This window comes from Trachurus japonicus, chromosome 18 (genome assembly GCF_045865225.1).
Source record: "Trachurus japonicus isolate A0001 chromosome 18, Traja_1.0".
Taxonomy (NCBI): domain Eukaryota; kingdom Metazoa; phylum Chordata; class Actinopteri; order Carangiformes; family Carangidae; genus Trachurus; species Trachurus japonicus.
The window spans coordinates 1644239-1657906 of record NC_140924.1 but is presented as its reverse complement, the minus strand read 5'-3'; the positions used below and the strand labels follow the sequence as shown (position 1 = coordinate 1657906).

General features: G+C 48.7%; 2 protein-coding genes across 2 annotated transcripts in view; one reads left to right on the top strand and one right to left on the bottom strand.

The window, feature by feature from the left end:
* The window catches only part of LOC146968260 (beta-enolase), a 471092-nt gene that overhangs the window by 391372 nt on the left and 66052 nt on the right, over positions 1–13668 (top strand). The gene's annotated exons all lie outside the window — the stretch shown is intronic.
* On the bottom strand, positions 272–9047 carry LOC146968263 (RLA class II histocompatibility antigen, DP alpha-1 chain-like). The gene is made up of 4 exons (XM_085760194.1): positions 8912–9047; positions 8555–8800; positions 3354–3638; positions 272–573 (listed from the first exon to the last, which is right to left on the bottom strand). Exons 1-4 carry the CDS (start codon positions 8970–8972, stop codon positions 452–454), a joined length of 714 nt encoding a protein of 237 aa, XP_085616320.1. The 5' UTR covers positions 8973–9047; the 3' UTR covers positions 272–451.

Here is a 13668-nt window from a genome sequence, read left to right as displayed (position 1 = left end):
CACACTATTTGGTCTGTGACTCAACTACAGACAGTAGTAGTCATTTTACCTCTGACCTCTCCTTCCCTGTCAGCTGTTAGCGTAGCCTCTAGCTGCTCTCAGCCTCACCACCTGGTGTTCTGGACAAGAACGACAGACACTGAACTACAGAAAAAGGAAGACACACTTATTGATTGTTGTTGTGTCTCTGACCGTGACTCCTACCAATACTACAGTTGTCACAGACACACACACACACACATACAGATTGAACCCACTCATTGATTGTAGTTGTATTTAGAAAGTTTATTGCAGCTGATCAGACAGAACATCTGGATTAGAGGTTTAATGATGAAGATGATGAAGATGATGATGTCCATCAGGTCATATACAGGTGATCACAGGAGGAGAGCAGGTTAAAGCTGATAGGACAATATACAGGGACAACCATGACATCATCAGCCACAGCCAATCAGCTGCACTCGTTCCCTTTGATGAGGAAGAAGGTTCCAGCAGCCACGCCCAGCAGACCCACGGTCAGACCCAGTCCACAGAAGACAGCTGGTCCAACAGCTGGCTGCTGCACCTCCACATCTGGAGACACAGAGAGAGACATGTTAGAGACACACACAGCTGGCTGCTGCACCTCCACATCTGGAGACACAGAGAGAGACATGTTAGAGACACACACAGCTGGCTGCTGCACCTCCACATCTGGAGACACAGAGAGAGACATGTTAGAGACACACACAGCTGGCTGCTGCACCTCCACATCTGGAGACACAGAGAGAGACATGTTAGAGACACACACAGCTGGCTGCTGCACCTCCACATCTGGAGACACAGAGAGAGACATGTTAGAGACACACACAGCTGGCTGCTGCACCTCCACATCTGGAGACACAGAGAGAGACATGTTAGAGACACACACATCTGGCTGCTGCACCTCCACATCTGGATACACAGAGAGAGACATGTTAGAGACACACACAGCTGGCTGCTGCACCTCCACATCTGGAGACACAGAGAGAGACATGTTAGAGACACAGCTGGCTGCTGCACCTCCACATCTGGAGACACAGAGAGAGACATGTTAGAGACACACACAGCTGGCTGCTGAACCTCCACATCTGGAGACACAGAGAGAGACATGTTAGAGACACACACATCTGGCTGCTGAACCTCCACATCTGGAGACACAGAGAGAGACATGTTAGAGACACACAGCTGGCTGCTGCACCTCCACATCTGGAGACACAGAGAGAGACATGTTAGAGACACAGCTGGCTGCTGCACCTCCACATCTGGAGACACAGAGAGAGACATGTTAGAGACACACACATCTGGCTGCTGCACCTCCACATCTGGAGACACAGAGAGAGACATGTTAGAGACACACACAGCTGGCTGCTGCACCTCCACATCTGGAGACACAGAGAGAGACATGTTAGAGACACACACAGCTGGCTGCTGCACCTCCACATCTGGAGACACAGAGAGAGACATGTTAGAGACACACACATCTGGCTGCTGCACCTCCACATCTGGAGACACAGAGAGAGACATGTTAGAGACACACACAGCTGGCTGCTGCACCTCCACATCTGGAGACACAGAGAGAGACATGTTAGAGACACAGCTGGCTGCTGCACCTCCACATCTGGAGACACAGAGAGAGACATGTTAGAGACACACACAGCTGGCTGCTGCACCTCCACATCTGGAGACACAGAGAGAGACATGTTAGAGACACAGCTGGCTGCTGCACCTCCACATCTGGAGACACAGAGAGAGACATGTTAGAGACACACACATCTGGCTGCTGCACCTCCACATCTGGAGACACAGAGAGAGACATGTTAGAGACACACACAGCTGGCTGCTGCACCTCCACATCTGGAGACACAGAGAGAGACATGTTAGAGACACACACAGCTGGCTGCTGAACCTCCACATCTGGAGACACAGAGAGAGACATGTTAGAGACACACACATCTGGCTGCTGCACCTCCACATCTGGAGACACAGAGAGAGACATGTTAGAGACACACACAGCTGGCTGCTGCACCTCCACATCTGGAGACACAGAGAGAGACATGTTAGAGACACACACAGCTGGCTGCTGCACCTCCACATCTGGAGACACAGAGAGAGACATGTTAGAGACACACACATCTGGCTGCTGCACCTCCACATCTGGAGACACAGAGAGAGACATGTTAGAGACACACACAGCTGGCTGCTGCACCTCCACATCTGGAGACACAGAGAGAGACATGTTTAGAGACACACACATCTGGCTGCTGCACCTCCACATCTGGAGACACAGAGAGAGACATGTTAGAGACACACACAGCTGGCTGCTGCACCTCCACATCTGGAGACACAGAGAGAGACATGTTAGAGACACACACAGCTGGCTGCTGCACCTCCACATCTGGAGACACAGAGAGAGACATGTTAGAGACACAGCTGGCTGCTGCACCTCCACATCTGGAGACACAGAGAGAGACATGTTAGAGACACACACAGCTGGCTGCTGCACCTCCACATCTGGAGACACAGAGAGAGACATGTTAGAGACACAGCTGGCTGCTGCACCTCCACATCTGGAGACACAGAGAGACATGTTAGAGACACAGCTGGCTGCTGCACCTCCACATCTGGAGACACAGAGAGAGACATGTTAGAGACACACACAGCTGGCTGCTGCACCTCCACATCTGGAGACACAGAGAGAGAGACATGTTAGAGACACACACAGCTGGCTGCTGCACCTCCACATCTGGAGACACAGAGAGAGACATGTTAGAGACACACACAGCTGGCTGCTGCACCTCCACATCTGGAGACACAGAGAGAGACATGTTAGAGACACACACAGCTGGCTGCTGCACCTCCACATCTGGAGACACAGAGAGAGACATGTTAGAGACACATCTGGCTGCTGCACCTCCACATCTGGAGACACAGAGAGAGACATGTTAGAGACACACACAGCTGGCTGCTGCACCTCCACATCTGGAGACACAGAGAGAGACATGTTAGAGACACACACAGCTGGCTGCTGCACCTCCACATCTGGAGACACAGAGAGAGACATGTTAGAGACACACACAGCTGGCTGCTGCACCTCCACATCTGGAGACACAGAGAGAGACATGTTAGAGACACAGCTGGCTGCTGCACCTCCACATCTGGAGACACAGAGAGAGACATGTTAGAGACACATCTGGCTGCTGCACCTCCACATCTGGAGACACAGAGAGAGACATGTTAGAGACACACACATCTGGCTGCTGCACCTCCACATCTGGAGACACAGAGAGAGACATGTTAGAGACACATCTGGAGACAGACAGACAGAGCCTCACCCCAGAAGCGGGTCAGCGGTTGGTCCAGAGCCAGATGTGTGACGGTGCAGCCGTACGTGTCTCCCAGCTGTGGGACGACGTCCAGCCTGGACGTCTGTCTGAAGGAACCGTCATCGTTGGGATACGGAACGTTGATGCTGGATCCTTCAGTCACGTTCTGTCCGTTCTTGGTCCAGTGGACGAGGACAGGAGCAGGATAGAAGCCGGTCACATGACACAGCAGAGTGTTCTTCTGGCCCAGCTCCACCTTGTCCCGGTTGTAGATCATCGGCCTGGACGGAGGATCTGAGACACAGAGACACAGAGACACAGAGACTCAGAGACACAGAGACTCAGAGACTCAGAGACACAGAGACACAGAGACACAGAGACTCAGAGACTCAGAGACACAGAGACACAGAGACTCAGAGACACAGAGACACAGAGAGTCAGAGACTCAGAGACACAGAGACACAGAGACTCAGAGACACAGAGACTCAGAGACACAGAGACACAGAGAGTCAGAGACTCAGAGACACAGAGACACAGAGACTCAGAGACACAGAGACTCAGAGACACAGAGACACAGAGACTCAGAGACTCAGAGACACAGAGACTCAGAGACACAGAGACACAGAGACTCAGAGACACAGAGACACAGAGACACAGAGACTAAATCATGGTTTAAGTTTAAATTCTGTTGCACGTTAACTGTGTTTTAATCACATGAAGGTGTGTGTTTGTGTTCGTGTGTGTGTGTGTGTTTGTATGTGTGTGTATGTGTGTGACTGTAATCACATGAAGCTGGCTCTAGAGTCTGTGTGTGTCTGAAGGGTGTCATGGCGCTGCTCGGCTGGCGACTCGCACTGCTGCTCTGACAATCTTCATGTATCTGTGTGCGTGTGTGCGCGTGGCTGCCTGTTTGATCGTGGCAGAACACTAGTTAATACAAGTAAGATAAGATGTGTGCAATCGCCTGGGGACTTGTGGTAAAGATCGCACTTTTTCCGAGGTGTCGGCCCATATACCGGGGGAGCTGGTGAGAGCAACACGCCAGATGCGGGGGCGACCCAGGAGGCAAGCGATTGCCACTGGTCCCTGCAGCTATTTCATAGCTGTTGGGACCAGTGCCCGGTGCGATTGCCCGCGGCCCTAACTAGAAAAAGATAGCATTTCCTGCAGAAAATGCGTGTGAATGCTGAAAGCAGCTGAACGCTATTGCTGAATGAGCTGAGGAAATTGTTAAAACAATGCTGAGTTAGCTGAAGAAACTGCTTGGGCAATGTTGAAAAAGGCTAAAGCTAAAATATAAAACTTGAAGACTGAGAGATTAATGTCTTTCTATGGGCGAAAGAAAGAAAGAAAGAAAGAAAGAAAGAAAGAAAGAAAGAAAGAAAGAAAGAAAGAAAGAAATGGGGTAGAAACAAAGAAAGAAGGAAGTAAAAAGAAAGAGAAAGGGAGTAGAAAGAAAGAAGTAAAAAGACAGAAATAGGGTAGAAGAAAGAAAGAAAGATTTTTTTGATTTTAAAAATCCAATTTTAATTAGTTACACTTCCTTACCATCCTTAACTCTTTCACGACCACACTAATTCCTCAGCGCATCCGCTCAGGACCACATGTTTTTGGCTATTTGTTTACATTTTTCTCACGTCGAACCGAACTCTGTACATCACCTAGAAACAAACGGTTTTCACTCGGTTGAAGAGTGACTTTCCAACGTGCTCCTCGAAAAAACGGCGAGTTTTTCCGCCGTTTCGTTCGCGAGGACGAAGGAGAAGAAGAGAGCTGGGTTTCTCCAAAAACGGAGCTCCCGCTCTAGTTTCAGAGAAAAACGCACTTTTGTGTCAAGTGGCAATCGGCTCATTTTACCGCTACTCTGCAGTGTGGCGTCTCCCAAATCATTTCTACAGCTAAATAAATATATTTGTAGGTAAATCTGGGGGGTGTGGCAGCTTGGAGAGCAGTGGTGCAGCGGTGTGGGTCTCTGGCTGCAGCGCAGCAGCTCCGGGACACTGCTGTGTGACTGGCCGGCGATGAGTGCTCTGGGGCGGGGGCGGCCGGTGCACAGCCCCCGCTGTTCAGCGCCCGCTCTGCTGCACAGCGCCGTGAAAACAGCCGTGATAACGGGCTTTCAGATCCGAGTCTCCAAACCTTAAACGTTTGAAACAGCACCGGTAAAAGTCGCCACATTTGTCGTCGGTCGCTTTTGTCATAAGAGGGTTTGGAAAGTCGCCAGATTCAGCGAGAAAGTCGCAACACTGTAGCCGACAGCCGCACAGCGCTGCACGCTGTCCCCACAGCAGCATTCAAGGAGAACGATTACTCAAACTAAACCAAGATCACACAGTTTATACAAAACATTATGTTTCGATTTTAGTTTAAAACAGTTTTACATATCAGAGGAACCATATTCACACACAGGGACCTCAGAGTGTCTATTATCATAATCTGTAAAAAAACGGTTTTGACGAGTTTACTCGTCAATGGTCGTGAACGTTCGGCAGGCTGTGACGAGTTTACTCGTCAATGGTCGCGAAAGAGTTAAAGGGGAACTAAACCCCTCAGTTTTGGATGACGTGCTCTAAGCTTGAAATTCAAAAAATGCCTTGATTATGGGCGGGACTCCAGGAGCACTCTCTGATCCCCCCTCCCCCCTGCGCCCCATTCACACCCGCGAAATCACACAAAAGAGAAAAAAAAGTAATAAACACACATCGACACTTCTGCTAGCGCTAACGAGCTACTAACGAGCGACTCACAGCACTAGTAGCGTGGACACTACTAGGAGAGGACGCCAGAGCCGTGACACAGCATCTACAGCTGATCCGCCGGCTCGTTAGCTCGTTAACGGCTCGTTAGCGCCGGCCGCACTAACGACTCCCGTTCAGGCAGCTGTTAGCAGCCGTTAGCGGCAGCAGAGCAGCTAGAGCGCCTAGCAACCGTTAGCGGCAGGCAGCAGCCGGTGCTGATTGGTCGGGGAGCTAGTGGCCGGTGACGAAAGCTGCCTCCAAAACGTCATCTGCCTCCATCTCAGCCAATAGAAACATTAGATTGTAATAGCCGTGTTTCAACCCATAGAGGGCAGTCACTCTACATTTTTACTACAAAATACACCAAATTGAAATATTTTGACTAAAATGTCAAAAGTTGGACCAGAATCAACTGACAACACTACCTTATACCCAAATACATTTGTTTTCAGCAGAAAAAAGTGGTTTGGGGGTTTAGTTCCTCTTTAATAATACATTGCCTCACAGCCTTACACACACACACACACACACACACACACACACACACACACACCTAAAAGTTGAGAACCAAACCCCCCTCCTCGGACACAGAGCATAGAACCCCCCTGATCCCCCACTGAGTAGCGTTGTGTAGTTCGCGAGTGATTCGTTCGAAGGAACGAATTATTTAAGTGAACGTACTGACTAGAATCACTTCCTGACCTGATTGGTTCCTTTCTCAGTTCAGTAGTTGAGCTCAGCAGCAGCGTGCAGGCCGACAGTGGAACTGCTGTGTGGTCTGTGAATCACTGAATGACCTGCCAATCTGGTGGCGGAGACTCTCGTTGCGAGGGAACGGTGCGTGTTCAGTGATGCGTTCACTGACAGTCGGGGCTGAGAGCTCCAGTTCACTCACTGTGCGCGTGGTTCACTGACAGTCGGGGCTGACGGCTCCAGTTCACTCCGTGTCGTTCGCGAACGTAGTGACACGGTGATTCAGGTCCGCGCTGCCACTCACTCACTCATTACCTGCGAACCTACTGCGCACACAGAGAACTGCTGCTGAGGACGTGATTCAGGTTTGCGCTGCCACTCACTCACTCACTCACGAACCTACTGCACACACAGAGAACTGCCGCTGGGGAAGCTGTTACTCAGTCACTCACTGGTGATTCGCGAACCTGCACCAGAGAACTGCTGCTGCAGACGTGATTCAGGTTCACGTACTGTGCTGAATGTGGCGCTGTGTCACTCACTGCCTGGTGTACTGTATGCACAGAGCTGTGTAGCGTCATGTTAAGTGAATGTAGCCTACTGTGCACAGAGGACTCGCGTTCACTGTGTAGTAATATAAAAAATAAAATATAAAAAAAAAAAAGGAAAGGGGACGTAGAGTGTACAGTACAGATATTCGCGGGAGATTTTTTTTTTCACTGTCCCTTACAGAGAGGGGGGGGGGGGCGACGACGACTGTAACGTCTGGGGGGGGGGGGGGAGTGATTCGGTAAACGAGTTTTTTGAACGACTCATTTTTTTTTTTTTTTTTTTTTTTTAATTATATTTTTTGGCTTTTCATGCCTTTATTTGATAGGACAGTTGAGAGTGTGACAGGAAATGGGAGGCAGAGATGGGGAGAATGACATGCAGGATAGGGCCGTCCAACGCGGGACTCGAACCGGGGCCGCCTGCAGCGAGGACTATAGCCTCAACACATGGGGCGGGTGCTCTACCAACTGAGCTAAACTCCGCCCCATGAACGACTCATTTTAAGGAACTGATTCTAGTGATTCAGTACAGTCAAAAGAACTGTCGATCCCATCACTACCACTGAGCTCTGAACTGCTCCAGGTTACTGGTCAGGCAGTAAAATGTGAACTCTACCCTCAGACGGGCTGTCACCACCCTCTTCAGGCTCTGAAAGAAAGAAAGAAAGAAAGAAAAAGAGAGAGGGGGATGATAGAAAGAGGTAGATGGATGGAGACAGGGTTTGAAAGAAAGAAAGAAAGAAAAAGAGAGAAAAAAGAGACAGAGCGTTTGAAAGAAAGAAATAGAGAGGGGTATAGATAGATAGATAGATAGACAGACAGACAGACAGACAGACTTGACACATGTTAAAAGCTGTGTCCTATGTCCTAGCCTACACCTGTAATTGCACTATTTATAGAGTTGGAAAGGCTAAACGTCAGGTCATGAAGAAGCTCAAAATCCTTTCATGAGAAAAAGATATATTGTTCGTGTGTGTGTGTGAGTCTGACAGTCTCTCTCCCTCTCTGTGTACATGTGCAGAAAGTAAAATAGTTGATAAGCGCCACAAAACTCCTCCCTCCCTAATTATCTGAGCCTGCCCTCAGAAGTTACCCGACTTTAACTGCTTACATTTTACAGTGTGTCAGCATTCACACTAATAAGCTGATCAATAATAATGACCTGATGATTTCTACATATTAATGAGCTCATTAACTGAAGTGACTCAGTGATGAGGTCAGACTTTACCTCTGGTCAGTGGAATGTCCTTCATACCAACACGGCGCTTCTTCAGGTTTGATCTGCAGACCTGTTGATTGGTCACAGCTTGGTCATAAGCTCCTGGGACGTTGAGATGATCCATGAAACTGGGCTGAGGCTCCACTGCCTTCTTGTTGATGAAGTCTGCAAACCAGACTTCTTCTCCATCCAGAGACTCCATGTCTTCTCCATCAGAGTCTGAACATCCATCAACTTGAAGTTCCACATGAACAACTGGAGAGACAAGACCTGGGTCACTGACTGTCTGTAGTTACTGAGGTGTCAGTAGTTGTGTCAGTAGTTGTCAGTAGCTGTCAGTAGTCGTGTCAGTAGCTTTTTACTCACTGTCAGCACAGACACAGACGACACAGCCGAGGAAGAGGAGCAGCTCCGACACCTTCATCATGGTCTTCGTCAGTAGTTCACTGACACAGTCTGAGCGTCTGTTGACCTGAGAGACGACTGACAGCAACTGACAGCGAGTCCGGCAGCAGCTCGGTCTTAGAGTCCCAGCAGCCAATCACAGAGCAGAGAGCCGGTGATGTCATCAGTGTCCGGGTAGAGGAGGCAGCAGCTGAAGAGAAACTTTCTGCGGTTTATTATCATCACTGGGACTCGTTTTAAACACTAAAATGTTGACACACAACTGTTCATCTCAACTTTGGAGTTTGCAGTTTAATTTCCTATCCATAGTTTGTTCCATTTCCTTTTGAACCCCCTCCCAAAATACCTGTATATTCAGACCAGCCCATAATAGTAGCCTATGTGAGTGAAGTCACCATGTTGGAAACAACCCCCTCCAACACAACACTGTAGATTTTCTATATTCAGCCATTATAACCGGGTTGTGAAATACCTTTTTTTAAATTATTTATTTAAGTATATTCTTTGGCCTTTATGCCTTTATTTGATAGCCATAGTAGAGATAGACAGGAAAGGGAGAGGCAGAGAGAGGGGGAACCTGGTTTTAATCTTCCAGTCAAACTTCCTCCAGTTTGGACTGTTTGTTGTTATGACCAGACAAACAGGTTTCACTCCATTCATCATCACACATTACATTGTTCAGTTCCAGTTCCCATCTGTCTTTACTCTCTAAACCCTTTCTTTCTTTCCTAACTTTCTTTACCGAAAAGATTGTTAATTAGAACGAAGATTGCCAGTAATGGAGCACAGATAACGGTACCCATAGAAGTAGCCTTGTAAACCAGCCTCTTCCAGAAATGCATTTCATTTCATTTCTCAGAGAGTCTGGCCTCATCCCCATTGTAAACGTTTGGGGTGGACAGGAGCTGGGCAGGAGTAGTAGCGTTGACAGACAACCCCATTCAGCCAATCAGCAAGTTGGTGTAGTGACGGGGCTTTGCACCAGTCGGTCCCTGATTGGCCAACGTGCTGTGTCAATCACAGCGGTGACGCTGATTGGCTCGGCCTTCTGAGGGTTTCAGTCCAAACGCTCACAACGGGGATGGTCTGCCCTCCCTACCAGTCTGCCATCCAGTCCTCCCATTAAGCTGGTCAGCCCCCCCCCCCCCCAGTGCACATTAATTAACATTTCTGTAAAAGTGCCAGTGTTAGTCAGAGGCTAGTTTTCAACTGTAGTCCTCCAGCGAGATGTTAAAAAGCCATTAGAACAGCAACACAAGGAACATAATAGATAAAAACAAGGACACAGGAGACATAAAAATTTGTGCAAGAATAGAACATATCCAAACAGAAACCAGCAGACAATGACACTAAATGAGAGACAATTAATATTATACTACTAAAAACAAAAACAACAAATAGACAGTAATACACAACAAAAAAAAACAGGATGTATAGTGCAATTAAATAAAATTGGGCGAGATTAACTGTTAAGGATGGATAGATGAGATGGAGGTGCAGCAATGCAAAGACCAGAGCAGGGTTTCTATATGAGAATATGATGAGAAAATGTTCTTATATGACACCTGCAGTAACTAATAATAATAATAATAATTCATTTAATTTATATAGCGCTTTTCAATAACCCAAAGACGCTTACAAAGACACAAAAGAAACAGGGTAGAGACATACAGGGGGAGATAAGGGAGAGACAGTACACAGTGACACATTAATGAGCGAGGTGATGGAGAGACCGGCTACGGGTAGGGGAGGTCGTAGGCTTGGGAGAAGAGGTATGTTTTTAACCGGGACTTGAATGTGGGGAGTGAGGGTGAGTCGCGGACAGATGGGGGGAGAGAGTTCCAGAGTTGGGGTGCAGTACGGGAGAAGGCTCTGTCGCCGAAGGATTTGAGTTTAGATATGGGTGTTGTCAGGGAGAGAGTGGAGGAGGATCGGAGGGCTCGGAATGGGCGGTGGGGAATGAGGAGGTCAGACAGGTAGGGGGGGGGGCCAGGTGGTGGAGGGCTTTGAAGGTAAGGAGGAGTATCTTGAAGTTGATGCGCTGTTTGATGGGGAGCCAGTGGAGAGAGTGGAGGACGGGAGTGATGTGTTCACGGGACCGGGTGTGGGTGAGGAGGCGGGCAGCAGAGTTCTGGACCATTTGAAGTCTATGGAGGGAGTGGGAGGTGATGCCGGTGAGGAGGGAGGTGAAGTCTATGGAGGGAGTGGGAGGTGATGCCGGTGAGGAGGGGGTTGAAGTCTATGGAGGGAATGGGAAGTGATGCCGGTGAGGAGGGAGGTGAAGTCTATGGAGGGAGTGGGAGGTGATGAGGGTGAGGAGGGAGTTACAGTAGTCGAGGCGGGAGGAGATGAAGGCGTGGATGAGGGATTCGGCAGCAGGGGGAGAGAGGCAGTGTGGGATTTTGGCGATGCGGCGGAGGTGGAAGTAGGAGGTCTTGACGACGGAGCTGACATGGGGATCGAAGGAGAGGGTGGGGTCCAGGATAACGCCAAGGTTGCGTGCCAGGGGGGAGGGAGAGGTGACGATGGTGAGGGAGATGGGTCCGGTTTTGCTGAGGGTGGATTTGGTGCCTATGAGGAGGAGCTCTGTTTTATCACTGTTGAGTTTGAGGAAGTTGTGAGCAGAGGTGGGTAGTAACCAGGGGCGCCGGAAGTGGGGGTGCGGCAGGGGCTGCAGCACCCCCTGGTGGCGAAAGTTGAAAAATTGCGATGACAATAAAATGATAGATTATAAATATTTGTGGTTGCTGTTTCTGTTCCACAACATTGTAGTAAGCCATACTTGAGATGAACCACTTTTTGTTAACAATTGTGTCCCCACCACAAAATTAACTTAACATTATCCTAATGAAGAATGATGAAAAAACGTTGATAAACTATAGGCAGCCGAAGCAGTGTGCACGGCGCGGAGCTTCTGCCGGAGCCAACTCGCAACAATATAGCTTTGATTAGGCTACAGTAGTTCTCAGACTCTCTCTGTCATCTCCCCCTTTGGAGAAAGAGGAGTTTTCAAGCTGCACCGTGGGGAGGGGGGCGAGAGGGGTCTCTTGAGGGGGGCTGGTGGGGAGAGAGGAGGTCGATTGTACCGGATAAGACAGCACCCGATATGTTTGGGTGCAACAAAGTCACTGTTAACAAAATCAACATCTAATCTGTCCCTTCAAAATAAAGTTTGTAACGTGTGTTTGGAGCAGCTGCTGACAGATGTGCAGCTGCAGTGACAGTTTCCTCCCTCCCTCACGTCTTAACGACGGGACAAAGTCTCTTGGACATATAAGCCTATATTCTGTGTTTTTCCTCTCTTTAACCGTCTCATTTCAGTTTTTGCCGGTTGGAAATCATCTGGTGCGCACCCACTGTTTCTCTGGCGCTTGCTCACTCACTCACTCACTCTCGATGCGCATATGTTATAAAAAATAAAAATAAAAAGGAAAAAACACAGATGCGCAAATTGAAATGACCTGCTACTGTAGTGAATGTAGTCTAACAATTCAGTGACCACAGCTGATCACCAGCTTGTCGTGCCCCACCTGTCACGTCTGAACACAACTACGGGCTTCTTTTTTTTGCCGTGGTCCGGCGCAGAATTAATAAAAAACAAATGCCCGTCAGTCCGACCGCATAGGGTCCAGGGTCTAGGCTTCAACACTGGTCGGACCTGGTCAGGTATTTGGAGCCAGAACCGGTCCACTAAAGACCAGAGTCTGTTTGAGTACGGCAGCCTACTGTCTGGGAGGAGACGTTGTCAGGTGCGGTGTTACAGTGCGGCGGCGGCGGTGGCGGCCGGGGGGGGGGGTACAGAATTCCCCCCCCCCCCCCCCGCCGCACCCGCACCCCCTGGCGAAAACGTCTTCCTGCGCGCCTGGTAGTAACGCGCTACATTTACTCCGTTACATTTACTTGAGTAACTTTTTGGATAAATTGTACTTCTAAGAGTAGTTTCAATGCAGCATACTTGTTACTTTTACTTGAGTATATTTCTTCAGAAGAAGCGGTACTTTTACTCCGTTACATTGAGCTTCATTCCGGCCGCTACTCGCTACTTTTTCTTATTGATCCAATGTGCGATCTGTTTGTTTATGTTTTAATCATAGAGGTTTTGGAGATACTTCCGAGCCTCTGTCACATGACTGCGTTTCACTAATCAGATGTAGCCACTCGCGACGTTTGCCTTCGTTTAACCAATCAGACAGAGCCACGCAGTCACATGACCGCACACAAACTCTCTGCGGTAAACAGGACGGCCACTCCGCCCCAAATTTGAGAAACTGTTAGTAAGTAGTAAATGATTAGCTAGTAAATGATTAGGATGACGTCAGCCCTGGTATGTCGTGGATAATGTCCGTGAAGGCAAAGATAGTCAATATAAATCGTCTTTGGTGAAGGTTCTCAGTCATCCAGGTCATCTTATTCTTCTTCCTCCCCATGTGACCCCTAGTCACATGACCACCCCTCCAGTTTCGGGGTGTGGTCATGTGACTTTGGTTTACCAAGAAACCAATAATAGGACCCCCCCCCCCCCCCCTGCACACACACCCTTCGTAAAAAAAATGTCATTTAGGCTATTGTCTTAGTTGTTAAATGTTGTTCTTTGGCAATATCTGAAATTTTCATTGCTATTATATTTTTGTGTATTTGATTAGGCCTACATTTACGCGCTGATCATTAAACGAACAAATCAGAGGTTACTCAGCAGTTACTCAGTACTTGAGTAGCTT

What these genes read in the sequence shown, in the direction of transcription:
- LOC146968263 (XM_085760194.1), bottom strand. Translation starts at nt 8,972, where the DNA reads ATGATGAAGGTGTCGGAGCTGCTCCTCTTCCTCGGCTGTGTCGTCTGT. An exon ending in CGTCTGTGTCTGTGCTGACA is followed by an intron (nt 8,801 to 8,911) that starts GTGAGTAAAAAG and finishes TTGTCTCTCCAG; the next exon opens with TTGTTCATGTGGAACTTCAA. An exon ending in ACCGCTGACCCGCTTCTGGG is followed by an intron (nt 574 to 3,353) that starts GTGAGGCTCTGT and finishes CTGTGTCTCCAG; the next exon opens with ATGTGGAGGTGCAGCAGCCA.